This window comes from Scyliorhinus canicula, chromosome 4 (genome assembly GCF_902713615.1).
Source record: "Scyliorhinus canicula chromosome 4, sScyCan1.1, whole genome shotgun sequence".
Classification (NCBI taxonomy): domain Eukaryota; kingdom Metazoa; phylum Chordata; class Chondrichthyes; order Carcharhiniformes; family Scyliorhinidae; genus Scyliorhinus; species Scyliorhinus canicula.
The window spans coordinates 192,057,012-192,084,018 of NC_052149.1; the positions used below are offsets into that span (position 1 = coordinate 192,057,012).

General features: G+C 49.2%; 1 protein-coding gene across 1 annotated transcript in view; it reads right to left on the reverse strand.

Annotated features, from left to right (window-relative positions):
* LOC119965264 (polycystic kidney disease 2-like 2 protein) overlaps positions 1-27,007 on the reverse strand; it is a 120,058-nt gene that overhangs the window by 40,048 nt on the left and 53,003 nt on the right. The window contains exons 7-9 of the mRNA XM_038795772.1: positions 13,139-13,309; positions 11,650-11,831; positions 2,582-2,702 (exon numbers count right to left, since the gene is read on the reverse strand). Of these exons, the coding sequence (XP_038651700.1) occupies positions 2,582-2,702; positions 11,650-11,831; positions 13,139-13,309 (474 nt within the window). The remainder of the gene's footprint in view (positions 1-2,581; positions 2,703-11,649; positions 11,832-13,138; positions 13,310-27,007) is intronic.

The following is a 27,007-nucleotide window of genomic DNA, read 5'->3' on the forward strand; positions in this document are numbered from 1 at the left end:
CGTTAGCTACCCTTCAATCTGCAGGAACTCGACCAGAGTCTATAGAATGCTGTAAGATAACCACCAATGCACCCTCTATTTTTAGTGTCACTTCCTTAAGTAGTCTGGGACGTAGATTATCAGGCCCTGGTGATTTATCAGCCTTCATTCCCATCAATCTCCCCAACACTATTTCTCTACTAATACTGCTCTCCTTCAGTTCCTCCCTCTCACTAAAACCTACAATCCCCAACATTTCTGGTATCTGGGGCGGGATTCTCCGACCCCCCCGCAGGGTTGGGAAATCGCCCGGGGCCGGCGTAAATCCCGCTCCCGCCGTGGCCGGAATTCTCCGCCACCCGGGAATCGGCGGGAGCGGGAATCACGCCCCGCCGGTCGGCATGCCCTCCGCGCCGATCGGCATGCCCCCTCAGCGATTCTCCGGCCCGCGATGGGCCAAAGTCCTGCCGCTGACAGGCCAATCCCACCGACGTGGTTTAAACCACCTCTGGTGCCGGCGGGAATGGCGGCACAAGCAGGACCCCGGGGTCCTGGGGGGGGGGGGGGGGGGCGCGTGCGGGGCGATCGGACCCCGGGGGGGGTGACCCCATGGTGATCTGGCCCACGATTGGGGCCCATCAATCGGTGGGCGGGCCAGTGCCGTGGGGGCACTCTTTTTCTTCTGCTGCTGCCATGGCCTCCGCCATAGCGGAGGCGGAAGAGACCCTCCCACCGTGCATGCGCTGGTGGTGACGTCAGCGGTCGCTGACGCACCGGCGCATGCGCGGACCGGCGAAGGCCTTTCGGCCAGCCCCGACGCTGGGTGGCATAGCGCCAAAGGCCGTTGGCGCCAGTTTTGGCGCCAGCCGGTGGAGCAGAAACCACTCCGGCGCGGGCCTAGCCCCTAAAGGTGCGGAGAATTCTGCACCTTTTGGGGATGCCCGACGCCGGAGTGGTTGGCGCCACTCCGCTATGCCGGGACCCCCCGCCCCGCCGGGTAGGGGAGAATCCTGGCCCTGGTTTGTGTCCTCATTTGTGAAGACAGAATCCAAGTATGTTTTTAGTTGCTCAGCTATTTCTTTGTCCCCTATAATTCATTCACCTGTGTCTGACTGTTAGGGACCTACATTTGTCTTTGCCAATCTTTTTCTCTTCACGTACTTATAGAAATTTTTACAGTCAGTTTTTGTGTTCCCTGGAAGCTTAGTCTCGTACTTTATTTTCCCCATCTTAATCAATCATTTGGTCCTTCATTGCTGAATTCTAAATTGCCCCAATCCTCAGACCTGCTGCTTTTCTTGGCCAATTTGTATGCTCCTTCCTTGGACTGAATGCTGTCTCTAATTTTCCTTGTAAGCCATGGATTGGCCACCTTTTTTGTTTTGCAATTCCTCCAAGCACTCTTTGAATGATCGCTATTGCCTATCCACTGTTGTCCCTTTAGGTAACATTCTCTAATCAATCCAAGCTAATTCATGCCTCATATCACTGTAGTTTCCTTTATTAAGATTCGGGACCCTAGTCTCAGAATCAACTACTTCATTCTCCATCATGATAAAAAATGCATCATATTATGGTCACTCATCCACAAGGGATCTTGCACAACTAGATTGCCAATGATTCTATTTGCATTACACAGTACCCAATATAGGATGGCCTGTTCTCTAGTTGGTTCCTCAATGTATTGGTCCAGGAAACCATTCCCACATACACTCCAGGAATTCCTCCTCTATGGTATTGTGGCTAATTTGATTTGCCCAATTTATATGCAGATTAAAATCATCCATTATTACAGATGTTCCTTCATCATGTGTATCTCTAATTTCCTGTTTAATGCCATTCCTATCATCACCATTGTAGTTTGGGGTCTATATTTAAAAAAAATCTTTATTATTGTCACAAATAGGCTTACAGTGGTTAGCACTGTTGTTTCACAGCTCCAGGGTCCCAGATTCGATTCCCAGCTTGGGTCACTGTCTGTGCAGAGTCTGCACATTCTTGCCGTATCTGCATGGGTTTCCTCCGGGTGCTCTGTTTTCCTCCCGCAAGCACCGAAAGACGTGCATGTTAGGTGAATTGGACATTCCGAATTGTCCCTAAGTGTTCCCAAACAGGTGCCGGAGTGTGGCGACTCAGGGATTTTCACAGTAACTTAATTGCAATGTTAATGTAAACCTACTTGTGACACTCATAAAGATTATTATTAATAAAGATTATTATTATTATTACATTAACACTGCAATAATGTTACTGTGAAAATCCCCTGGTCGCCACACTCCGGCGGCTGTTCGGGTACGCTGAGGGAAAATTCGGAATCCTGCAGTCTGATACCCTTGAAGTAGATCATTACAGCATGTAAATCACTCTTAGAATTAGTTATGCAGAACAGCAGATTGTACGCATTTACAGAGACTGCAATTATATTTCAGTTATATATATTTTGAAGCTGTTAGAAACTGACCATGTTGAAATTTATTTTGTGCTCGGGAATATGAAGCCACTGCAACAATTAACTGTATTCGATGTAAAACCCACAGAGAACTGTTACCCCACATTAAAAGTGTTTTCGATCAACATTTATCGCGAGCACTATATCACTTACCAGCAGTACAAAGAATAAGGAGAACACAAATGTAATAAAGTAAATGGGTCCAAGAATTCGGTTTGCCTGTTCAATTTCATGAAAATCAAAATCTCCAAGAATAATCCTAAATTGTGTAAAACTGAAAAGAAAATTTTATAGAATAAATTTGTTAAAACTTTATCTGCTGAACATGATACAAGTGATTGAACAGTAAAATGTTTGAACGAAACACTATTGAACAAAACGTTGGATGTAGTACCATAAATTTATAAATGCAGAAATTTTCCAGTGCATTGTTCCTGACACTATTTCTTTTCCCATCAGTCGCCAAGGTTTGCTAACTTTTGAGCAGTGTGTTTGTGTGGGGGTAATTCAGTGGACTTCAGAAGAAAACATTTCCTAGAGTTTCAGGTAGTATAACGGTGCAATACAACTTTCCTGATATTTGAGATTGTTCTTGGTGCATTTGTGATATCAATTGTTTTACCATATGCTTCTGTTTTTTTACAAGCTGGGGGAGATTAGCTGAGCAGCCTAAATGTACATTGTCACGTCAATTGGGTAGACTCAACACAGTGCAGCAATTGACATGAAGAGGTGACAATAGTCCACTTGAGTGTATTGTAAAGTCACTGGCTGCCCAGATACATGTACACATCTCAAACACAATCCCACACACCACACGCACAAACATCTTGAACAGAATGAATAAAGGTTCATGTTTCAATTACTTTCCTTGTCTAACGGGACCATACAGCACAGAAACTAAGAGACACATACAGCATCCTGACCTATCAGGCACACCACATTATGTTGATGACCTATCACCAGCAGAAAATTGTAGGCTGTAATTTCCCTGCACAGATCACGGGCACAAATTCTAGGTCCACAGCACCTCTGAAGGTGGCACTAAGGAGGCCTAGCATTGTTTTGCCGAGGTGCACAGTGGCACCACCAGCGGCCTGAGTAAGCATCAGTCCCCAGTGCATGTTGTAAGGCTGCAAGGGTGCCGTACCAGCCTCCCCGGACAGGCGCCGGAATGTGGCGACTAGGGGCTTTTCACAGTAACTTCATTGAAGCCTACTCGTGACAATAAGCGATTTTCATTTCCTGATGTTGCACCTTCTGACTAGCTGATGTGATCCAGGATACCAAACTTCGGTCATGCAGGGCCAGGCAAAAAATTCAGACATCACTCTGCAAACAAGCATGAAGCTGGGAGATAAGCCATACACCAAGCATTCCTTAAAGGTGAATTTTGAGAACCTCTGCTATTGCAAAACATCTGAAAGTACTTTAAAGCATTTTGGGAGGTGTTTCTTTGAGTTCCGCATTTACCAAGAAATGCTGCCATCGCCTCACAAGGGTGGCAGAGGCTAATTGAACAGTCCACACACAAATGATACTGTAGGCATAGGGGCAGCAATGCCAATGCCTCAGGATCTGGATCTACAGCACAACAGGGAGATTGTTCAGAGGCAGCAGACAGGAAAATCTTTGCACCACTCCCTCTTCCCACTTGGAGACAGACTCTTCCATGCTCGACAGTGACAGAAAGCTGTCTGGCAAGCCAGTCAGTGCACCTGTGATGAGATATGTTATTATGTTTACTATTTTGGGGGACTATTGTGTTATTCAGTGAAGAATGTTTTTTGGGTCTGTGTGTAAAAATAGCTGAGCTGGAGACTGATTGTCTGGTAGGGTTTGAGGCATGAAAAGAGCGTAGATGTTAAATACACGCACTTGTAGTAGGTACGTGAATTTTCGATAAGTAAATAAGCAAATGCGTAGAAATTTGTATCTGGAGATAAGTAAAGGTTTGGATTTTTTGCTGTTAACTTTCAAAGAGGAGTAAAACATTTTACAACTTGGAAAAGGTCATAAAATAGCAAGCAAAGGTTATTCAAGTTTATTTGACCTGAAATTGGCAAGAGGGAGAACATGAAACAAGTTTATATATTGGGAAAGTTAAGTTTCATGGAGGGGCTAAGGACAATGGAACCAATGGTGAAAGAGAAAAAGGAGCAGGATTTTCCGTTTGCCGATGCCGGAATCGGGAAACACGATTTGGTGGAGAATCGCGCGTCAGCTGGAAATCGTGGCTTGCGCCTGGGGCCCAATGGAAAGCCATACTCCAGCCCCTCGACAGCAGCATGAATGCGTTCTACACCATATGTCGGCGAGGCAAGGCCATGCAAATTGTTCAGTAAACACTGTTGGCACATCATTAACGGACCTGCCCGGTTATTCTCCAGGCCTCCAGCGATTCTCCGCCTCCACTCGCAGGAATTACCGTTGACGAGATTAACCTGTGGTATATGAAATCGGGAAGCAGATGCCGTGTTTGTTGAGGGAGAGAGAGGAGGTAGGACATGTCGGCTGCTGGTGCTGCCACTTGCCGGGGGGGAGTAGCGAGAGGTGACAAGGAGATTGGCCATGGGGTCGAGGTGACACCCTGGGATCGGGGTGTCCAGGCACTGGCCGCATTGCCGCAGCCTGCAAGGCAGCCATATTGCGCAGCACACCACTGACCGCCCACCATGACCCATGGTGGGTACCCCCACACACATCTGAGCATCGATGCTCGCGGCCAAGGAGCACAAGGAGTGGACCGCCTCCCTCATGGACTGCTCCCACATCATGCTGCGACTGTGCCAACACCTTCTGGGTCTGTGCCACATCGGCCAGTAACTGCGCGAACGCCCCCTGGGTCTGTGCCACGTCAGCCAATGCCTGGGTAATGCCATTGATGTCCTCAGCCATGACCCGCTGTGACTGGGCCACGCTCAGGAGTGTTGTTGCAGTGTCCAGGTGGCCCTGGCAAATGGCTGCCTGTAATAGGGTAGCCCAGTCCTGGGCCTCGGCCACTGCCTGCGCAATGTGTCCCAGGCCTTGGACATCCTGACCCATGGCCGAAACCTTCGCCCCTAGGCCTCCACCATGGACGCCGTCCGTGCGGTGTTGGCCTGAATGGTATACATAGTCAGCACCATCTCCTGCTCCTGCAGGTGGTTGTCTTCAATTAGATCTGCACCTTGCAAGAAAGGTAGCAGAATGTCAGTAATTGTGCAGCTTTGCTGTTTGGGTTATGTGCCTGCCAAAGCTGAATACTACAGCTGGGGTTTAGTGGAGACAGTGAGATTTAGGGTTGAGGCGAGCAGCAATGGAAGTATCTTGAGTGCCAGCGAGTCCTGCTGAGTGAGTGATGGGAGTATGGTGCATTGTGCAGCGTGAAAGGCAGCAAATGTGGTGGGTAGATGTCATTTTTTAAAAAAAATTTAGAATACCCGGAAGAAACCCACGCAGACATGGGGAGAACGTGCAGACTCCACATAGAGAGTGACCCAGTGGGGAATCGAACCTGGGATCCTAGAGCTGTGAAGCAACAGTGCTTCTATCCCTAGTGGAAGTTATCATCATTCTCCTGCAGAGTCTGACCAATAGCTTTAGTGCCCTTTCCGTGAACTTGGGCATGATCATGAGAGCGTTTGGCTGGCACCACAGTTATGTTGGGATGTCACACCCAATGGTGGGAGAACCCCTCACTCCCTAGTCTGCTCGTCCCCAAACCAAGAGGCCATAATGGCTTGTCTAGCTCATCGGCCTGTGCGGACCCTGGTCACGGCCCAAGGTCCTTCCTCCTCCTTGTCCGTGTGTTGCCCTTCCCTGGCATCCTAGACCTCCTCTTCATCCGAGAAGATGTGGCGCAGCTCCATCCCCTCCTGGTCCAGCTGGTCTCCCCTCTGCAACGCCAAGTTGCAGTGAATGCAGCAGACCACAATTATGAGGGACAGCCTCTGGGGGCTATATTGGGGGGGCACCCGCCAATCAGTCCAGGTACCAGAACAATATCTTTAGCCATCCAATCACCTGTTTGACTAGCATGCATGAGCCTCGTTGTAGCGAGTTCCCCCAGATGTTCGTGGCCTCAGTTCAATTGCCCCTCCTGAGAGGAACTGTCCCTGAGGAACCATCCTTCTAGACATTGCTTTCCCTCAAAAATGTCAGAGATCCGCGAGCGCCCCAAGCTATAACTATTATGGACGTTCCCTGGGAAATAGACACGCCTTATGTACATTGTGTGGCCATAAATTGGACATTGAGAGTGGAATCCCTTGAAGGTCATGACTGGTGCCACAAGGTTTCATGGAGACTGCAGGGCAACGAGGGTGTAGTCTATCACACCCTGCACCAGGGACATACCTGCTAAGCGGGCGAAGCCAATGGCCTTTGCGTCCTCGCTCACTTGGTCTTGGTCTAAGTTTTTATACTTGTGGGCCCTTGCATAAAGGGCATTGGTTACCCCCTTATGCATATATGTGGGGCAAAATGGGAAACGCCACACAAATCACCGGTGCTGCCCTGAAACAAGCCACTTGTAGTTAGAGTGATGGTAACTTAAAAGGCCACAGGCTGTAGGTGTCCTCCTATTCTGCGCCACTCTTGCAGGAGTGGCAAAGGTGGTTCATCATCCACAGGTACAGGCGCAGTTTTTTTCGACATTGAAGCTCCGACATCCCCAGGTAGGATGTCCGACATCGGAAGACCCTTTGCCGGTAGTGCCTCCTACAAGGCTGCACCACCTCTGGTGCTGCTCTAAGAACAACTACGGGCACAGTCCCCTCCCCTGTCCTCTGCAGGACGCTGGTGCTTGCAAGGCGCTGCGGCATGTCGATGGCTCTGCTGCTGCTCAATCACTATGAGTAGAAAAGCCAACTCAACTGGTTCCATGATTCTCCAGAGTTATGCACTGAAAAGAGGAGAACCTTGCCTCTCATCCTCCACATCTCTGGGACATCTACCCATGTGCTATCCCCATAGTGGGTGTTGGTCTACTAAGCTTCACACACTCCCTTCTCACACAGCCTCATCCCCACAGTTGTCCCTCTCAACTCCACCAGGATGAGGCGGCTGGACCCTCAAGAGTGTCAGTGGCACTTTTCACCCAACCATTCTCCAACCTCCCCTCTCCCCCATACCTTACGCTATGTGGCAGGGCAGTTGAGGGGATCCATGGGACCAGTGTCTGCATCCTCATCTCAAAGACAACCCCCCCGTCATGGCCTTGAATGGGATGAGTGATGATAGACTACACCATGAAGCCTTGCATTGGAGTACACATCTGTGTAATCTGTGTAATGTTAATGCTTGTATGAGTATTGGAGTTAATGCTTGGGGCCAAGTCTTCCAAAGGGTTACGAGCTTGACTCCAATCATTGACAGTGATGGTGTTGCTTTGCAGATTTCATTGGCACAATTGATTCATCAATGATGGGTGAGGTAGCATATCAGGATAATGACTAGAGCGAAGTCTGCAATTAGCATGGCAAGTACATACCTGGAGGGCACCCTCATTCTCCCAGTTCGCAGCCCAATTCACTAATTCCTGACAGTCAAACTTTCCTGACAAGTGGGTTTGAACTTCAATACAGCTTAACCCCTTTGTCCTCACAATGTTGCCTGAGTGTTAGGTTCTACTCACAATGCAGTTGTGCCCCCCAAATGAGAGGGTCTTCATTCCTCATGAGGCAGGGATGCAACCCATTCTCCATGCAGCCCTTGCAGCCTGACCTCTCATGGAACAGCACCCTCTGTTAGTACCTCCTGCCACCCACTTTCCAGCTCCCACTAAGTATGGGCAACCCCTCAGCGGTGATTTAGACACAAGCCCAGCAAGGAGGACACAGGAAGTGATGCCTGCATGCCAGCCTCCAAACCCCCTTAAAGCAGAGGCACCCCGAAGTGAATGGAAGGCAAGGCCCACTAGCAACCCCTCCCCTGAGATTGAGTGATTGAAGCCCCAGCCCTAGTCCTGGGTTGAAAGTATCTGTGTCCCTCAAGTCTTCTCTGGTGCACTCTGAGTAGTGAACAGCCTGGTGATTCATGGTTGCCTGAGTGCTTGCCTCCGACATCTACCTCCAAGGTGAGGCTGCCAGGTTCACTTTTATCTAGACCTGTTGTAAATGGCGCTGGCGGGGAGTCACTCTTTGGCCCGTTGAATATTCAGTGAGGGGGGGAAGGTTCGGAGTGTGCTTGCTAATGACATGGTAATCCATTAAAATTAGGTTCCCAGGCTCCCATGGCGTGATTAGAGTTACTCAATCAGTGAATGGGGGGCTGAAAATCACAAATCCCAATCACACCGGATAGTGTTTTACGATTCTATCTGGATTTTGAGTCCGTGAGGCGTTTCTCACTGAAGGCGAGTGAAGGTTCAAAATTGCCCCAGAGTGTTGGCTGTATCTGTCAGCAAAAGGCAGTTCGACTTGCTGAGCACAAAGAGGATGGCAACAATTAGGAACCTGCTCAACACTATGCTCCAATTATGGTAATGAGGTGGAAACACGTAATTCACAAACTTCCCCTTTCTAACAGAACCCGTGCAGCAAGCAGGGAGACGGTATCCTAGTGGTAATGTCACTGGAGTAATTCCCGAGGGCCTAGGCTAATGCTCAGGGGACATATGTTCCAGTCTCACTATGGAATTTAAATTCAATTAATACATTGAGAATATAAAACTAGTCTCAGTAATGGTGACTATGATAACTGCCATTGATTGCTGTAAAAACCCATCTGGCTCACTAATATCCCTTTGGGAGGAAAATCTGCCATCCTTACCTGGTCTGGCCTACATACAACGCCATATTCACAGCAATGTGATTTATTCTTAACTGCCCAGAAAGCCACTCAGTTCCAGGGCAATTAAAGATGGGCAACAAATGGTGGCGTTGTCCACATCCCATGAAAGAATTTTAGAAGTCCCCCAAAAAAACAGGACAGACGAATATTTAGCCCCAAATTCTCAAAGTTTGTCATAGAACATAGAACATTAGAGCGCAGTACAGGCCCTTCGGCCCTCGATGTTGCACCGACCTGTGAAACCACTCTAAAGCCCATCTACACTATTCCCTTATCATCCATATGTTTATCCAATGACCATTTGAATGCCCTAATGTTGGCGAGTCCACTACTGTTGCAGGCAGGGCATTCCACACCCTTACAACTCTCTGAGTAAAGAACCTAGCTCTGGCATCTGTCCTATACCTATCTCCCCTCAATTTAATGATGTGGAGATGCCGGCTTTGGACTGGGGTAAGCACAGTAAGAAGTCTTACAACCCCAGGTTAAAGTCCAATAGGTTTGTTTCAAACACGAGCTTTCGCAGCACAGCTCCTTCCTCAGGTGAATGAGGAAGGAGCAGTACTCCGAAAGCTCGTGTTTGAAACAAACCTGTTTGACTTTAACCTGGTGTTGTAAGACTCCTTACTGCCCTCAATTTAAAGCTATGTCCCTCGTGCTAGCCATCACCATCCGAGGAAAAAGGCTCTCACTGTCCACCCTATCTAATCCTCTGATCATCTTGTATTCCTCAATTAAGTCACCTCTTAACCTTCTTCTCTCTAACGAAAACAGCCTTCAGTCCCTCCGCCTTCCCTCCATACCAGGCAACATCTGGTAAATCTCCTCTGCACCCTTTCCAATGCTTCCACATCCTTCCTATAATGCGGCGACTAGAACTGCACGCAATACTCCAAATGTGGCCGCACCAGAGTTTTGTACAGCTGCAACATGACCTCATGGCTCCGAAACTCAATCCCTCTACCAATAAAAGCTAACACACCGTACGCCTTCTTAACAACCCGATCAACCTGGGTGGCAACTTTCAGGGATCTATGTACATGGACACCGAGATCTCTCTGCTCATCCACATTACCAAGAATCTTACCATTAGCCCAGTACTCTGTCTTCCTGTTACTCCTTCCAAAACGAATCACCTCACACTTTTCTGCATTAAACTCCATTTGCCACCTCTCAGCCCAGCTCTGCAGCTTATCTATGTCCCTCTGTAACCTGCAACATCCTTCCGCACTGTCCACAACTCCACCAACTTTAGTGTCATCTGCAAATTTACACACCCATCCTTCTACGCCCTCCTCCAAGTCATTTATAAAAATGACAAACAGCAGTGGCCCCAAAACAGATCCTTGTGGTACACCACTAGTAACTGAACTCCAGGGTGAACATTTCCCATCAACCACCACCCTCTGTCTTCTTACAGTGAGCCAATTTCTGATCCAAAGTGCTAAATCACCCTGAATCCCATGCCTCCGTATTTTCTGTAATAGCCTACCGTGGGGAACCCTATCAAATGCTTTACTGAAATCCATATACACCACATCAACTGCTTTACCCTCGTCCACCTGTTTGGTCACCTTCTTGAAGAACTCAATAAGGTTTGTGAGGCACGACCAGGATTTTGTGAGGCACGACATCAGGATTTTGTCGTGAGCTATGAGTATTTAGTTCAAAATAAACTTTGGGCCACTGCACACCATAATAACGGGAGCAGCTGTCTGACCTGTATTGAACAATCAGCTTTGGGCCTCTGCACACCATAATAACGGGAGTGGCTGTCTGACCTGTATTGAACAATCAGCTTTGGGCCTCTGCACACCATAATAACGGGAGTGGCTGTCTGACCTGTATTGAACAATCAGCTTTGGGCCTCTGCAAGCCCTAATAACGGGAGTGGCTGTCTGACCTGTATTGGACAATTGCTGTCAGATTGCCTGCTGACAGAGTTGGAATGGGGTCATTTTTTTCCATCCAAATATTCTTTTGGATAACAACAATTATTGTGAACTTGAATAACTGCAGATAAACTTTCGTTCTGCTGGAATAGCTCTGTCATCTATTCATCTTTGTTAGATTAGGCGCTAGTAATTTAGTAAAATCCTTGAGGTGAAAAGAAAATTGTGAATCTGAAACGAGAATAGGACATACTTGGAAAAACAGACCAAGTCCAAAACACATGGAAAATGAAGTTGCTGAAAAAGAGTAAGGACCCTTTGCTGGCACTGACCAAGGAAGCAATGAGAATTCACATCATCTGCTTTCCTTTTTCTCTTTATAATTAAATTAATGGCTGGACCAGTGTGAAGCACTTAATTGCATTATACCTCTACTAATCCATAAATAACCTATTTGGACCGTATGCATTTTTCTGAATACTTAGTCATAGAAGTGTAGGAAAAGCTTGATTCTATGTCTACTCAATATTCAGATATTGCCATCTTAATACGTACATGCAGTTGCCGAAAGTGTGATATTGTTCCACCTGGGTACCAAAGATAAGGTAGCCCAACTGAGCATATCCAAAAAATACTATAAAAAACATAATGGCAAATCCAACAATGCCCTTGGCACATCGAGACAGGGTTGTAGATAGTTGAGTCATTGTCATATTGAAACTAATATATTTGAAAATCTGAAAGGAAACAAACAAAATTATTTAGAATTCCAAGTTAGACATGTTCAAGGTGATTTTATCATTTATCTTCTAAGAAATATATATATTTTTCTTGATATATTTTCCCCCTTATCTTATCCCCCCTCTCCTTACCTTTTCTCCCCTTTGCTTCTCCCTTCCCTCCTACCCCTGTCCCAGCTTACCCTCTGATTTTAGTTTCTCTTCTGTTTGGCCTTTCACGCCTTTTATTCTCTCTGGGGACTGCCATTAGCACTCCTTTCCCTTGGTTTCTGTGGTATTAGCATCCCGTTCCCTGGGTTTCTGTGGCTATGACTCATCTTTCATTCCCTCACCTCACAGTATAAATATCTCCCACTTTCTATGCCTTTTAGCTTTGACAAAGGGTCATCTGGACTCGAAACGTTAGCTCTTTTCTTTCCCTACAGATGCTGCCAGACCTGCTGAGATTTTCCAGCATTTTCTCTTTTGGGTACAATGTAAATTGTATGGTCATTACTCATTGATGTACACTGAACTACAATATGCACATTTCATTTTATTATATCACGCTTCAAAAGTACTTCATTGCTGTTCTTTCAGATATGCTGAGGTCATGAAAACTTCTTTCTCTTTCTGACAATAATAATGTACAACATTATTAAGGTAAAGCCAGGGCAGCACTGTGGCGCAGTGGTAGCACTGCAGTCGCACGGCGCCGAGGTCCCAGGTTCAATCACGGCTTTGGGTCACTGTCCGTGTGGAGTTTGCACATTCTCCCCGTGTTTGCATGGGTTTTGCCCCCACAACCCAAAGATGTGCAGGCTAGGTGGATTGAACAGCTAAATTGCCCCTTAATTGGAAAAAATGAATTGGGTACTCTAAATTTAAAAAAATATAAAAAATTAAGGTAAAGCCCAAGTTACTTGAACTCTAATTAAACTACGGCATTTTTTTCAAAATATAAATTTAGAGTACCCAATTCATTTTTGCCAATTAAGGGGCAATTTAGCGTGGCCAATCCACCGCGCCTGCACATCTTTGGGTTGTGGGGGCGAAACCCACGCAAACACGGGGAGAATGTGCAAACTCCACACGGACAGTGACCCAGAGCCGGGATTGAACCTGGGACCTTGGCGCCGTGAAAACTAAGGCATTTCTAAGCATTGCCTGAGTTTCCAGAGAGTTCACAAGTCTTACAGTAACAGACTAGAGTAGAAGATAAGTATGAAAGTCATGCTCTAGATTTTAGATTATCTATAAACAGAGTCAAAGAAAGTCAATTAGTAACTGTAAAAACCTTTTCATGAAAGAAACAACAAAAATACCTTTATCCATGCGATGAAAACAGTAAATGCAATTATGATATTATATCGGTTCTGCCAGAAAGCCAAGAAATAGAGGTTTTGGTAGGTGTCTGAATTTTCCAGAAGTTGCTCAAGTAATAAGCTCACTTTTATTGTACGATAGATGTTGTAAAAGATGGCTAGTAAAGAAAACTGTGGGTGGGAAAATGTAATCAAAATTAAAAATGGTTTCACACTCAGAGTTTAAGAATATAAAAGTGTCATTTGGTGAAAGGATGTTGTTTTTTAGACCTCGTATTGAAATTAGTTTAAAAAACTTTAGTTATCCAATAAGTGCGGAAGGGGTTAATTCTGTATTGATCTGTATTACACACAAGCTGTTTAGCTGAAGTTGTTAGCTGTAGGAAGTCTGCCCTAGGACACACTCGCTGGTGAAAAGAGATAAGCCAAAGATGGTCATTATCAAGAATGATAATGAGCAACGTAGGATCTTTTCACCATTTTTGTATTTGTGTCCAGTTGTCTGGGAGAAAAGACATAATCGAACAGAATTATTATTACAGTTGGCATTTTAAACCTGGGAAGAACATTATACTTAGACATGATAGGAAACCGGAGCACCCGGAGGAAACCCACGCAGACACGGGGAGAACATGCAGACTCCACACAGACAGTGACCCAGCAGGGAATTGAACCTGGGACCCTGGCGCTGTGAAGTCACAGTGCTATCCACTTGTGCTACTGTGCTGCCCTGCTGTTGTAATTGGTTAGTCAATCTCATATATTATGCATGATGTTAACCTAATCAATAGTTATGATTGGACATAGATAACTAGTAACAAATGATTGGTTTACACTAATTCCTTGTAACCGAATCTGCAGTATATCTGGCGATACAAATCTGCTCTCTGCCGTCCCAACTTGGAATGCCATTAGCCCAGCTGAAGCATTGTATTAAAGGCCTCGTTTGTAACTCCCAGAGTCTTCGGCTGGTTTCTTGTGAGTGGGAGAATGAAGTACACTAAAGATGAACAGTGGTACTATTGCCCGCAAAAGTCTTTTGCGATGAGGATGGGATTCACCCTGGCTAGGACGCAAATACAGGATTTGGTTATGATGAGTATTATCTTTGATTCTCGGATATGGCGGGGTTCATTAAATTGGAGAGGGTGAAATTTGCCCTGAGGGGATCAGTACAAGGGTTTTTCAGGCGGTGGCAGCCGTTTCTGGACTTCCTGGCGGAACGGTAGGGAAACAGGCCGACAGCAGCAGCAGCAGCCCGGTGGGGGGGGGGGGGGGGGGGGGGGGGAGGATTGGGGGGAGGGAGAACTGTGCACATGGGTTTGTGGAGGGTGCTATCTACCTCTTGTTTGTTTTTTTTTTCTCTTTTTTTTCTTTTTCTGTTCTTTGTTGTTGTTTTTTCTTTTTGTTTGAAGTTTCTATTGAAGCTGGGGGGGGCATTGTTCATGGGGTGGTACTGCGGTTGTATGTTAATAGAGCTAAGATGCTTATATTTTGTATTTTGTATTTTATTTTGTAAAAATTCCAATAAAAATTATTTAAAAAAAAAAGAGTATTATCTTTGATTATACTCCTGCCTGAGTGCTGGCAAATAGCTTAGCCCGACTGATGGGCGGATCCAACTCAGAGTAAACCAGATTAAGCGAGTGGATGATAAGAGAGGAGCTTCTCTCTAGAGAACTCAAAGGGAGTGAAGTACATTCTGTGAAATCCTATCTAGAAGTGGTGTGGTGGTGGGGGAGGGGGGGGGGGAGAGAGAGAGAGAGACGGGGGGGGGGGAGGAGAGGATGAGAGAGAGAGAGAGACGGGGGGGGGGGGGGGGAGCAAGTACATCCTGTGAAGTTCTGCTCTCGAAGGAGGGAGGGGAGCGAAGCTACACTCGATGAAGCTCCCCCCATCGAGGAATCCCTGAGGAAACAAAGTACATTTTGTGACGCTCTGCTCCAGGGGGCGGGAGGGAATGGAAGTACAGAATGGTGACCTTTCTGGCAAAATGAACATCCCGACTTTGCTCAAATTGTCTAGATTTCCTGTAGATTTTCTATCACTGTTCAGATACTGCCTGATCTCCTGACTGGGAATACAGCGAAATAAAATTGACATATCAAAGCCAGAAAAGCTAAATCCAAAAGACAGAACTCGAGTTCATTGAGGAATGGGGAGGGGAAGGTACAGTGGCCCTTCTCCTGGCCCAGTAACATCACAGACATATTGACAAAATGAAGCGCAGGGATGGATATCAACCATCCCTGCACAACAAAAGCAGGTGGGAAGCCCAGATTCCTGATGAGGCAGACCAAGGCTCTCGTTTGTGATCCTTGTGTTCTATGTTCTGATATCCCAGTACCAAATCCGATTGCGCCAATAGTAACATATAGTACATAGAACGTACAGTGCAGAAGGAGGCCATTTGGCCCATTGAGTCTGCACCGACCCGCTTCTAAGCCCTCACTTCCAACCTGTCCCAGTAACCCAAGAACCCCTCCTAACCTCTCCTAGCAGCTAATAGACGCTACAAAGAAAATTTCAAACAGCTGTGGGACACGGGAATGAGGAGAAGATAGTAGTAATAAAGTAATCTTTATTGTCACAAGTAGGCTTACATTAACACTGCAATGAAATTACTGTGAAAAGCCCCTAGACCCCACATTCTGGCGCCTGTTCGGGTACACTGAGGGAAAAATCAGACTACTCCAATTCACCTAACAGCACGTCTTTCAGGACTTATGGGGGGAAACCGGAGCACCCGAAAGAAACTCACATAGACACTGGTAGCGAACGTGCAGACTCCGCACAGTGACCCAAGCAGGAATCGAACCTGGGACCCTGGAGCTGCCAAGCAACAGTGCCTAACCACTGTGCTACCATGCGCCAACATAGAAACATAGAACAATAGAGGCAGGAGGAGGCCATTTGGTCCTCACAGTCTGCTACATCATTCATTATGATCATGGCTGATCATCCAACTCAAATCAAACCCTTTGTCCTCCTCTGCCCTAATCCTGCTTTCCCTCCATACCTTTTGATCCCCTTCACCCCCCAAGCCAGTGCTATATCTAACTGCTTCTGAAAACATACACCCAATGGAATTCTCCAAGGCTAGCAAACTAAGTGCTGCCCGGGACTGAATAATTGGTGTTCTACGACTGCAAATTGGCATCGTTCCGGCAATCAATCCACTGGCCGTTAAGGGGCTCGCACTCCGGTGGCCATGTGGAACATAACCAATTCCAATGTGCTGAACCACCAGATTCAGGATGGCACTTGAGAGGCTGATAAACTGCAGCTGCTGTAAGCACTCCACTCTCCCAAGGACTCATCCCAGCCAACAAGATGGCAGCAAGACGAGCGGCACCATGATTCACTGATGGGAACTGGAATACCCTGCTAGATGCGGTAGAGGAGAGGTGGGCTACCCTCGTACCTCGGAGTGGGGAGGAGGGTACCCACCCACCGTTGTGCACCGGGCCAGGGCGCAGGTGCGAGGGGTAGTGGGCGCCGTGGTCAGTCGTGCCGCAAGAAAACCGCGTGATCTCCTCAGGGTGGCCAGGGTTGAGTAGGCAGCACTGTGCACTGGCAGTAATCCCCCCCCCCCCCCGCCCCCCCCACAACCCGTAATCCTCCCCGCACCCGGTTGGAAACCGAAGCCCCACTCTGCATAACCTGCCAGCACACATACCGGCCCCATGGCCAGTATGGGTGCTGTAGGTTATGCAGAGTGGGGCTTCGGGTGCCCCGGCCATGAAGGCCACCAGCCACCCACCCCCTGTGCTGCATGTGTCCGACGGTCTAACACTGTGTGTTTTCTGTCTCCCTGCATCCCCCCAGGAGAAGTCTTGTGCAATGGGAGACAATCAATTAGCAACATTGTGTTTCAAGATCCTTTAGGGAAGAGTGACCATAATATAATAGAATTCTTCATTAAAATGGAGAGTGGCACAGTTAAGTCTGAGACTAGGGTCCTGAACTTAAAGAAAGCTAACTTTGATGATATGAGATATGCATTGGCTAGGATAAGCTTGCAAGGGCTACTTAAAAGGTTGACGGTGGATGGTCAATGGTAGATATTTAAAGACCACATGGCTGAACTTCAACAGTTGTCCATCCCTGTCTGGCGCATGGTCTTAACCATGGCTAACGAGGGAAATCAGGGATGATATTAAAGCCAAAGAGGGGGCATATGAATTGGCCAGAAAAAGCAGCAAGCCTGAGGACTGGGAGGAATTAAAAATTCAGCTGAGGAGGACAAAGGTTTGATTCGGAGGGGAAAATAGAATACGAGTGTAAGCTTTGCAGAAAACAGAAACAAAATTGACTACAAAAGCTTCTATAGATATGTGAAGAGAAAAAGACTGGTGAAAACAAATGTAGGTCCTTTACAGTTAGAATCAGGTGAATTCATAACGGGCAACAAAGGGATGACAGACCAGTTGAACAAATACTTTGGATCTGTCTTCACTAAGGAGGACACAAATAACCTTCCAGAAATACTCGGGGGACAGAGGGTCTAGCATGAAGAAGGAACTGAAGGAAATCTTTATTAGTCAGGAAATTGTATTGGAGAACTTGATGGGATTAAAGCCTGACAAGTCCCCAGGGCCTGATGCTCTGCATCCCAGAATACTTAAGGAAATGGCCGTAGATATAGTGGACGCATTGGTGATCATTTTCCAGCAATTTATAAACTCTGGAAGAATTCCAGTGGATTGGAGGGTAGCTAATGTAACCCCACTTTTTAAAAAAGGAGGGAGAGAGAAAACGGGGAATTACAGACCGGTTAGCCTGACATTGGTGGTGGGGAAAATGCTGGAGTCAATTATTAAGAGTGAAATAACTGAGCATTTGGAAAGTGTGGACAGGATCGGTTCAAGTCAGCATGGATTCACTAAAGGGAAATCATGCTTGACAAATATTCTGGAATTTTTTGAGGATGTGACCAGTAGAGTGGACAAGGGTGAACCAGTGAATGTTGTGTATCTGGACTTTCTAAAGGCTTTTGACAAGACCCCACATAAGAGATTAGTGAGCAAAATTAAAGCTCATGGTATTGGGGGTAATTTATTGACGTGAATAGTGAACTGGTTGGCAGACAGGAAGCAGAGAGCGGGAATAAACGGGTCTTTTTCAGAGTGACAGGCAGTGACTAGTGGGGTACCGCAGGGTTCAGTGCTGCAACGCCAGCTGTTCCCAATATACATTAATGATTTGGACGAAGGCATTGCTGGGCGGTGGTGTGCGCTGTGAGGAGGATGCAAAGAGGCTGCAGGGTGACTTGGACAGGCTGGCTGTGTGAGCAAATACTTGGCAAATGTAATACAATGTGGGTAGATGTGAGGCTATCCGCTCTGGTGACAAAAACAGGAAGGCAGAATATTATCTGAATGGTGACAGTTTAGGAAAAGGGGAAGTGCAACGAGACCTGGGTGACATTGTGGAACAGTCGCTGAAGGTTGGCATACAGATACATCAGGCAGTGTGGAAAGCTAATGGCGTGCTGGCCTTCATAGCGAGAGGGTTTGAGGGTAGGAAAAGGGATGTCTTGCTGCAGTTATACAGGGCCTTGGTGAGGCCACACCTTGAGTATTGTGTGAAGTTTTGGTCTCCTAGTTTGAGGAAGGACATTCTTGCTGTTGAGGGTGTCCAGCGAAGGTTCACCAGACTAATTCCCGGGATGGCAGGACTGACATATGAAGGAAGACTGAATCGACTGGGCTTGTGCTCACTGGGGTTTAGAAGAAAGAGAAGGAATCTCATAGAAACATATAAAATCCTGATGGGACTGACAGGCTAGATGCGGGAAGAATGTTCCCGATGTTGGGGTCGTCCAGAGCTAGGGGTCACAGCCTCAGAATAAGGGGAAAGTCATTCAGAACTGAGATGATGAAGAACTTCTTGTCTCAGAGAGTTGTGAACTTGTAGAATTCTCTACCACAGAAAGCTGTTGGGGCCAGTTCATTGGATATATTCAAGATTGAGCTGGAGGTGGCCCTTGCGGCTAAAGGGATCAAGGGGTATGGAGAGAAAGCGGAAGTGGGATACTGAATTTGCAAGATCAGCCAGGATCATTTTGAATGCTGGTGCAGGCTTGAAGGGCCGAATGGCCTACTCCTGTACTTATTTATCTATGTTTCTATGTTGCAATGTTTCTATGTCGGTGCACAACTGCTGGGAGTGCGAGAAAGCTGGAGGGGAACTACCGGACCTGTAGCCCCTTACTGCAGCAGAGCAGCAGGCTCTGGACTTGAGCGGCGGAGAGTGGGCAGTTGCCAGGGTGGAGATCAGCAGGGTGAGCAAGCGAGACCCCGTTGAGTAAGTGAGACCCCGCTGAGTGAGATTCCGCTGAGTAAGTGAGACCCCGCTGAGTGAGACCCCACTGAGTAAGTGAGATTCTGCTGAGTAAGTGAGATTCTGCTGAGTAAGTGAGATTCTGCTGAGTAAGTGAGACCCCGCTGAGTAAGTGAGACCCCGCTGAGTAAGTGAGATTCTGCTGAGTAAGTGAGACCCCGCTGAGTAAGTGAGACCCCCGCTGAGTAAGTGAGATTCTGCTGAGTAAGTGAGACCCCGCTGAGTAAGTGAGACCCCGCTGAGTAAGTGAGATTCTGCTGAGTAAGTGAGACCCCGCTGAGTAAGTGAGACCCCCGCTGAGTAAGTGAGACCCCGCTGAGTGAGACCCCACTGAGTAAGTGAGATTCTGCTGAGTAAGTGAGATTCTGCTGAGTAAGTGAGACCCCGCTGAGTAAGTGAGATTCCGCTGAGTAAGTGAGACCCCGCTGAGTAAGTGAGATTCTGCTGAGTAAGTGAGACCCCGCTGAGTAAGTGAGACCCCGCTGAGTGAGACCCCGCTGAGTAAGTGAGACCCCGCTGAGTAAGTGAGATTCCGCTGAGTAAGTGAGACCCCCGCTGAGTAAGTGAGACCCCGCTGAGTAAGTGAGATTCTGCTGAGTAAGTGAGACCCCGCTGAGTAAGTGAGACCCCGCTGAGTAAGTGAGACCCCGCTGAGTAAGTGAGATTCTGCTGAGTGAGACCCCGCTGAGTAAGTGAGACCCCCGCTGAGTAAGTGAGACCCCGCTGAGTGAGACCCCACTGAGTAAGTGAGATTCTGCTGAGTAAGTGAGATTCTGCTGAGTAAGTGAGACCCCGCTGAGTAAGTGAGATTCCGCTGAGTAAGTGAGACCCCGCTGAGTAAGTGAGATTCCGCTGAGTAAGTGAGACCCCGCTGAGTAAGTGAGATTCTGCTGAGTAAGTGAGACCCCGCTGAGTAAGTGAGACCCCGCTGAGTGAGACCCCGCTGAGTAAGTGAGACCCCGCTGAGTAAGTGAGATTCCGCTGAGTAAGTGAAACCCCCGCTGAGTAAGTGAGACCTCCGCTGAGTAAGTGAGATTCTGCTGAGTAAGTGAGACCCCGCTGAGTAAGTGAGACCCCCGCTGAGTAAGTGAGATTCTGCTGAGTAAGTGAGACCCCGCTGAGTAAGTGAGACCCCGCTGAGTAAGTGAGATTCTGCTGAGTAAGTGAGACCCCGCTGAGTAAGTGAGACCCCCGCTGAGTAAGTGAGATTCTGCTGAGTAAGTGAGACCCCGCTGAGTAAGTGAGACCCCGCTGAGTGAGACCCCGCTGAGTAAGTGAGACCCCGCTGAGTGAGATTCCGCTGAGTAAGTGAGACTTTGCGGAGTTGTGGTGCCTCATGGCATGTGTGCCACTCCCCACCCCCCCATTGCCCCTCTATCCCACCCCTCCCCCCAGACTATTCCGACCACCCCCACAATCCCACACACTGCCCAATCTGCGGTCCAATCATGCGCCATGTCTTGTGCCTTGCAGGATCACCTGGCTATGTCACAGGCCGTTCTGGTGTCCCCCGACTCCAGCCCCAGGAGGACAGCAGCGAGGAGGAGGACATGGACACAGACCCGGACGGGAGTCCTCGACCCATAGCCGGGATACCCCGGAGCACAAGTCCGGGCACAACACCGACTTCCTGTCACAGCTGTTTCAAACACCCTCCACCATCCCAGAGACACTCACCTCAGTTGGGTAATTTAATGAAGTGGCTCCTGGGGCACAAGCGGTGTGATACAGCCGGTGGAGGGAGGAATTCCCAAGGGGGTGGATGGTCGGAGAGTGGCCTGATCCCCAGGAACTAGCAGCCGCCTGGATGGGTTTCGGGCTTCTAGAAAGGATGGTCCCATCTATAGTGGAGATGCAGTCTAGGGGCCGGGACTACATGAGGAGGTGTTGGCAACCGACCAACGTCTGCAGGTGCAGTTGGTGGAGTCAAACCGCTTGCAGGAGCAGGCGATGGTGCCGGCCATGTATGCCACCCAGGCCAACACCGCACAGTGGCATTCGCAATGGAGGCCTTGGTGTGAAGGTTTCGGCCATGGGTCAAAATGCCCAAGGCCTGGGGCACTCTGTGCGGGCACCGCACCACCTGGGATACCCTTCCAGGCCCAGTCGCCCCAGAAAACGGCTGCTAAAGGGGACCCAGGTCACAGGGTGCGAATCACAGCCGGCCACCTCTGATATACCACTTGGGGAATCCACCTGGGCTTGGCACTAGGGCCCGTAAGGCTAGAAAAGTAGACACCGGTTAAGTTGGCACAGGTGCAGGGCACAGTACAGGAAAAGAGGCTAGGGCACAAATCTCTATATATTTGTTCACATTATACACCTGCGCACAATGTTACAACCTGCCTCGGTGGGGCCATGTGATGTCATGGCCAGCTCGCATGCAAAGGTCACCTAGGTGGATGGAGGAAAGTGCTACTGTGGGCAGGAGTCAGACATTGGTCAATGATACGTGGAACCAGAGCTCGTCTCAGAGTGGGTTCTCATCATCCTTCATCCCGTGGGCCAGACCCACTGATACTGCCAACCCAGGGCCAGTAGTTATCACAGAGGGGGTTGCAATGGAGAGTGTGGATGGGTTGCGCAGGGAGGGTGTTCATGGGACTAAGTCGCTGGCCCAAGGTGGGTGGGGGTGTTGTGGGTATGGAGGTGGGATGGGAGGTCCATGAAGCTGGCCAGTTGTCCTAGTCGGTGAACCTAGAGGCGATTAGAGCACCTCGTGCGCATAGGCCCTGGCACACATATTGTGTGGCCTCCCACACCTGCCTGGGCCCCATGTCCTGCCCATCCTTGCCCTCCCCCACATCCTCCTGATTGGATGAGGACTGGCATTCATCCTTCTCCAGCACATCACTCCTCTGCTGCGCGATGTTGTGGAGGAAGCAGCAGGCGATGTGGGAGACTCTCCTAGTGCTATACTGGAGGGCACCTCCAGAGCGATAAGCTACCTGAACCACATTTTCAGAATGGCGAAGCACTGCTCAATCATGCCCCAGGTCACTGCATTGTTGCTGTTGCTTGGGGAGTACGCCGCGCCGCCTGCCATCTATCTGGGGCCATTGCCAGAGCCCCACTCAGCCATTCTCCTCCCCCGACCGGCCAAAGTCCTGACGGCCTGGAACTAATGTGCTCGAACCAGTCGGGATATTTGCCTGGCAGCTGCAGACTCAGTCCATGGCAGCCGCGGTCAGGGAGCTCAGTGGGGGCCTTATAGGTGGCCAGGGAATGCTTGTGCGGGGGTTGAGGGTCGGGTGCGTGGCCAATCGGGGTCTAGCCCCGCGGTCCGAGTCCGGAAGTGCGGGGGCCCGTATCTGCAGCAAAAGCTGCGAGATCTACTCCGGGTCCCTGCTAGACCCCTGCAGGGCTGGGAATTCATGACCCTTTGATCCAAGTTTTTCTGGCGTAAAGCTCTACCGTTTTGACGCCGGCGTAGGGACATAGTCCCAATAATGGAGAATGCAGCCCAGGATGTAAGGTTGGCTCCTTGGGGAGAAGGGCTACCCACAAAATACATGCTGATGACATTTATACGGCAGCCTCAGAATCCTGCTGAGAGAAGGTACAAGGAGGCTCATGTAACAACCCAGTCTTTGGTGGAGCACACCATTGGCATCTTGAAAATGCAGTTCCGGTGTCTCGATAGATCTGGCGGAGCATTCCAGTACACTCTCTGGAGGGTGTCGCACAATATTGTGGCTTGCTATGCGCTCACAACCTACCACTGCAAAGGAGGGAGGGCTGGATGATGAGGAAACGGAAGAACTGCACGTCTTCTCCGATGAGGAGGAGGCCAAAGGAGATGAGGGTACTGAGTTCCTGGAAGGCGAGGATGTAGGCAATGAGACCATAACACTGGATCAAGATCTCCACGATGGCCTCCAGCCGACCTGTGTTGACCTTGGTGCTTTGGCATCTCAATGCTATCACCTTGGCCTGAAGGGGGACGGGCTCCTCCATCGTGACTTGCAATCTGAGAATTGCAGTAAACATCCCTTCCTCACATTTCTGAGCTTATATTTGCAGCTCCAGCAACTGAGGGATGACTGAATCCAGAGGTTCCTCATCTGACTCGGACTCAGTAGATTCCTGGGCTCCAGAAATCCACCGAGTGCCAGCACCCTGGGATGCACCTGACTTTGCCTGCTGAGGATCATGCTGAGATACATGGTGGCACAGTAGTTAGCACCTCTGCCAAGAGGTCGAGGGTGTTTGTGCATCTAAAAAATTTAAAGGCTGATGTAGCAATGTTGCAGGAGACCCACCTCAGGGTGAAGGAGCAGGTAAGACTCAGGAATGGCTGGGTGAGCCAGATATTCCATTTGGTGTTCGATAGCAGGGCTCGGGGGGTAGCGGTGTTGGTGGGCAAGAGGCTGAGTTTCCGGATGGAGAAGGTGGTGGCAGACTAGTGGGGTAGATATGTGATAGTAACAGGGGCATTGGAGGTGAGGGTTTGCGAAGCGGATGCTGGGAGCCATCCCGGACTTCGACACACACGAGCTAATAGCGGGAGGGGATTGGAATATGGTGCAAGAGCCAAGGATAGACAGATCGCAGCCGCGCTCACTTTCCCAGTCGGGAGCGCGAAGGCACTGACTGGGTTTATGAGAGACATGGGAGGGGTGGACCCATGCATCTAAGGGAGCGGGAGTATTAGTCTTTTATCCCAGTGCACAAAGTGTATTTCGAGGACCGATTACTTTGTAGTAGGGAAGGCTTTATTGGCTGGAGTCAAGTATTGGATCAGAGTATTCTAGGGTAGCGATCTCGGACTATGTGCGGCATTGGGTGGATGTGGTCCTGGAGAGGGAATAGAGAATGGATGTGGGGTTGTTGGGAGACCGAAGTTTCTTCGATAAGATCGGGAAGGTGATTGAGGAGTATGTGGGATTTAATTGTACTGGGGAAGTGTTGCAGGCGGTAGTGGGGGAGGCCCTGAAGGCAGTAGTGAGGGGAGAGGTGATCTCGTTTAAGGCCAAGTTGGACAAAGAGGAGAGGGAGGTGCACCAAAAGTGGATAGAGATGTTGGAGGTGGGCAGGAGGTACGCAGGAGATGCACATCCAAACATTTTGGACAAGAGGAAAGAGCTTCAAGCAAAGTTTGACCGGTTGTCTATGAAGAAGGTGGTGCGCCAACTGAGGTGGGTGAGGGGAGCAATTTATGAATATGGGGAGGCGGGGGGTACGTTGGCAGGCCATCTCTGGAGGGAGGCAGGGGTGAGGGAGATATTCCAGGTGCGGAATAGGACAGTGAAATTGGTGGTGGCTCTGGAGCAGATTATTAAAGATTTTGAAGAGTTTTACGAAACGTTTTATCGGTCGGAGCCACTGGGAGAGGAACGAAGGATGAGGGAGTGCCTCGATGGGTTGGAGCACCCGAGGTTGGGGGAGGAGGATAGGACTGGGTTGGAGGGGACGGTGCTGGAACAGGAGGTAAAGGAGGCAATTGGGAAGATGCAATCGGGGAAGACGGCATTGCCGGATGGGTTTCCAGTGGAATATTATAAGAAGTTTAAAGACAAATTGGCACCGCTGATGGTGGGGCTATTTGAGGAGGTGATAGGTAGGGGGATATTACGGCGGCACGGTAGCACAGTGGTTAGCACTGTTACTTCACAGCGCCAGGGTCCAGGTTTGATTTCCGGCTTGGGTCACTGTCTGTCCTCTGGGTGCTCCGGTTTCCTCCCACAAGTCTCGAAAGACGTGCTGTTAGGTAATTTGGACATTCTGAATTCTCCCTCAGTGTACCCGAACACGCACCGGAGTGCGGCGATGAGGGGCTTTTCACAGTAACTTCATTGCAGTGTTAATGTAAGCCTACTTGTGACACTAATAAAGGTTATTATTACTACTACCACAAACATTGGGGGTGGAATTCTCTGACCCCCGCAGGGTCGGAGAATCGCCCGGGGCCGGCGTAAACCCCGACCCCGCCGTGGCCGGACTTCTCCGCCACCCGGGAATTGTTGGGAGCGGGAATCACGCCTCACCGATCGGCATGCCCCACGCGGCGATTCTCCGGCCCGCGATGGGCCGAAGTCCCGCCGCTGACAGGCCTCTCCCGCCGACGTGGTTTCAACCACCTCTGGTGGCGGCGGGATTGGCGGTGCGAGCGGGCCCCTGGGGTCCTGGGGGGGGGGGGGGCGCGGGGTGATCGGACCCTGGGGGTGCCCCCACGGTGGCCTGGCCCGTGGTCGGGGCCCACCGATCGGCGGGCGGGCCTGTGCCGTTGGGGCTCTTTTTCTTCCGCCGCCGCCACGACCTCCACCATGGCGGAGGCGGAAGAGACCCCCTACACCGCACATGCGCCGGTGGTGATGTCAGCAGCTGCTGACGCACCGGCGCATGCGCGGACCGGCGAAGGCCTTTCATTCAGCCCCCATGCCGGGCGGCGGACGCCTAAGGCCGTTGGCGCCGGTTTTGCCGCCAGTCGGCGTGGCGAAAACCACTTGGGCGCGGGCCTAGTCCCTAAAGGGAATTCCGCACCTTTGGGGAAGCCCGACGCCGGAGAGGTTGGCGCCACTCCGCTACGCCGGGAACTTCCGCCCAGCTGGGTAGGGGAGTATCCCGGCCTGGGTCAGGCTTCGATTTCTCTGCTGTTAAAAAAAGACAAGGACTTGACGGAGTGCGGGTCGTATAGACCCATATCCTTATTGAATGTGGAAGCCAAGATATTAGCGAAAGTGCTGGCAGCAAAGCTGGAGGGTGGTTCCCAAAAATGATAGGAGAAGATCAGACAGGATTTGTGAAAGGAAGTGTTAAACGGTTGCTCAATGTGATCGTGACGCCGGCTGAGGGAAAGGAGACAGAGGTGATGCTTAGGAGGCATTCGAACAGGTAGAGTGGGGCATCTAATGGCCGTCCTAGAGAGATTTGGGATTGGGCTGAGGTTTACGGCATGGATACGGCTACTCTATGAGTTTGGGGTACTTTGCTCTGTACTGGGGTACCAGGCAGGGGTATGCTATGTCCCTTTGTTATTTGCATTAGCGATAGAGCCACTGGCCATCACTCTCAGGAGTTTGGGGTTGTAGAAGGAGATAGTGAGAGAGGGTATGGGATATAGGGTATCCTTGTATGCAGACGATCTCAGAGCCGAGTACATCGGTGGGGAATATAATGGGGCTGCTTCAAAGATTTGGTTCGTTTAGAGAAGAACGAATATTTTATGATGGCCCAGCCAGGAGTGGGGGCAGGAGTGGGGGCGGGGCTGCCATTTAGGTATGTGGAGGCACAGGTGGCGCAGGATTGGGATGGCTCTGCAGGTACATGTTTACGAGCTTGGTGGGGAGGGCGAAGGCCTACTTGGTAAGGTGCGACCACCTCCCTTTGTCATTGGTGGACTGGGTGCAGGCGGTTAAAATGAATGTGTTACCGCAATTTTTGTTTTTGTTTCAGTACCTGCCGGCCTTTTAAAAAAAATATATTTTTATTAAGCCATTTATATATATATTTATATCAATCAAACACAACCACAACCAAAAAGAGAGCAAACAGGAATTCAAATAAATAAATATTTAATACTCC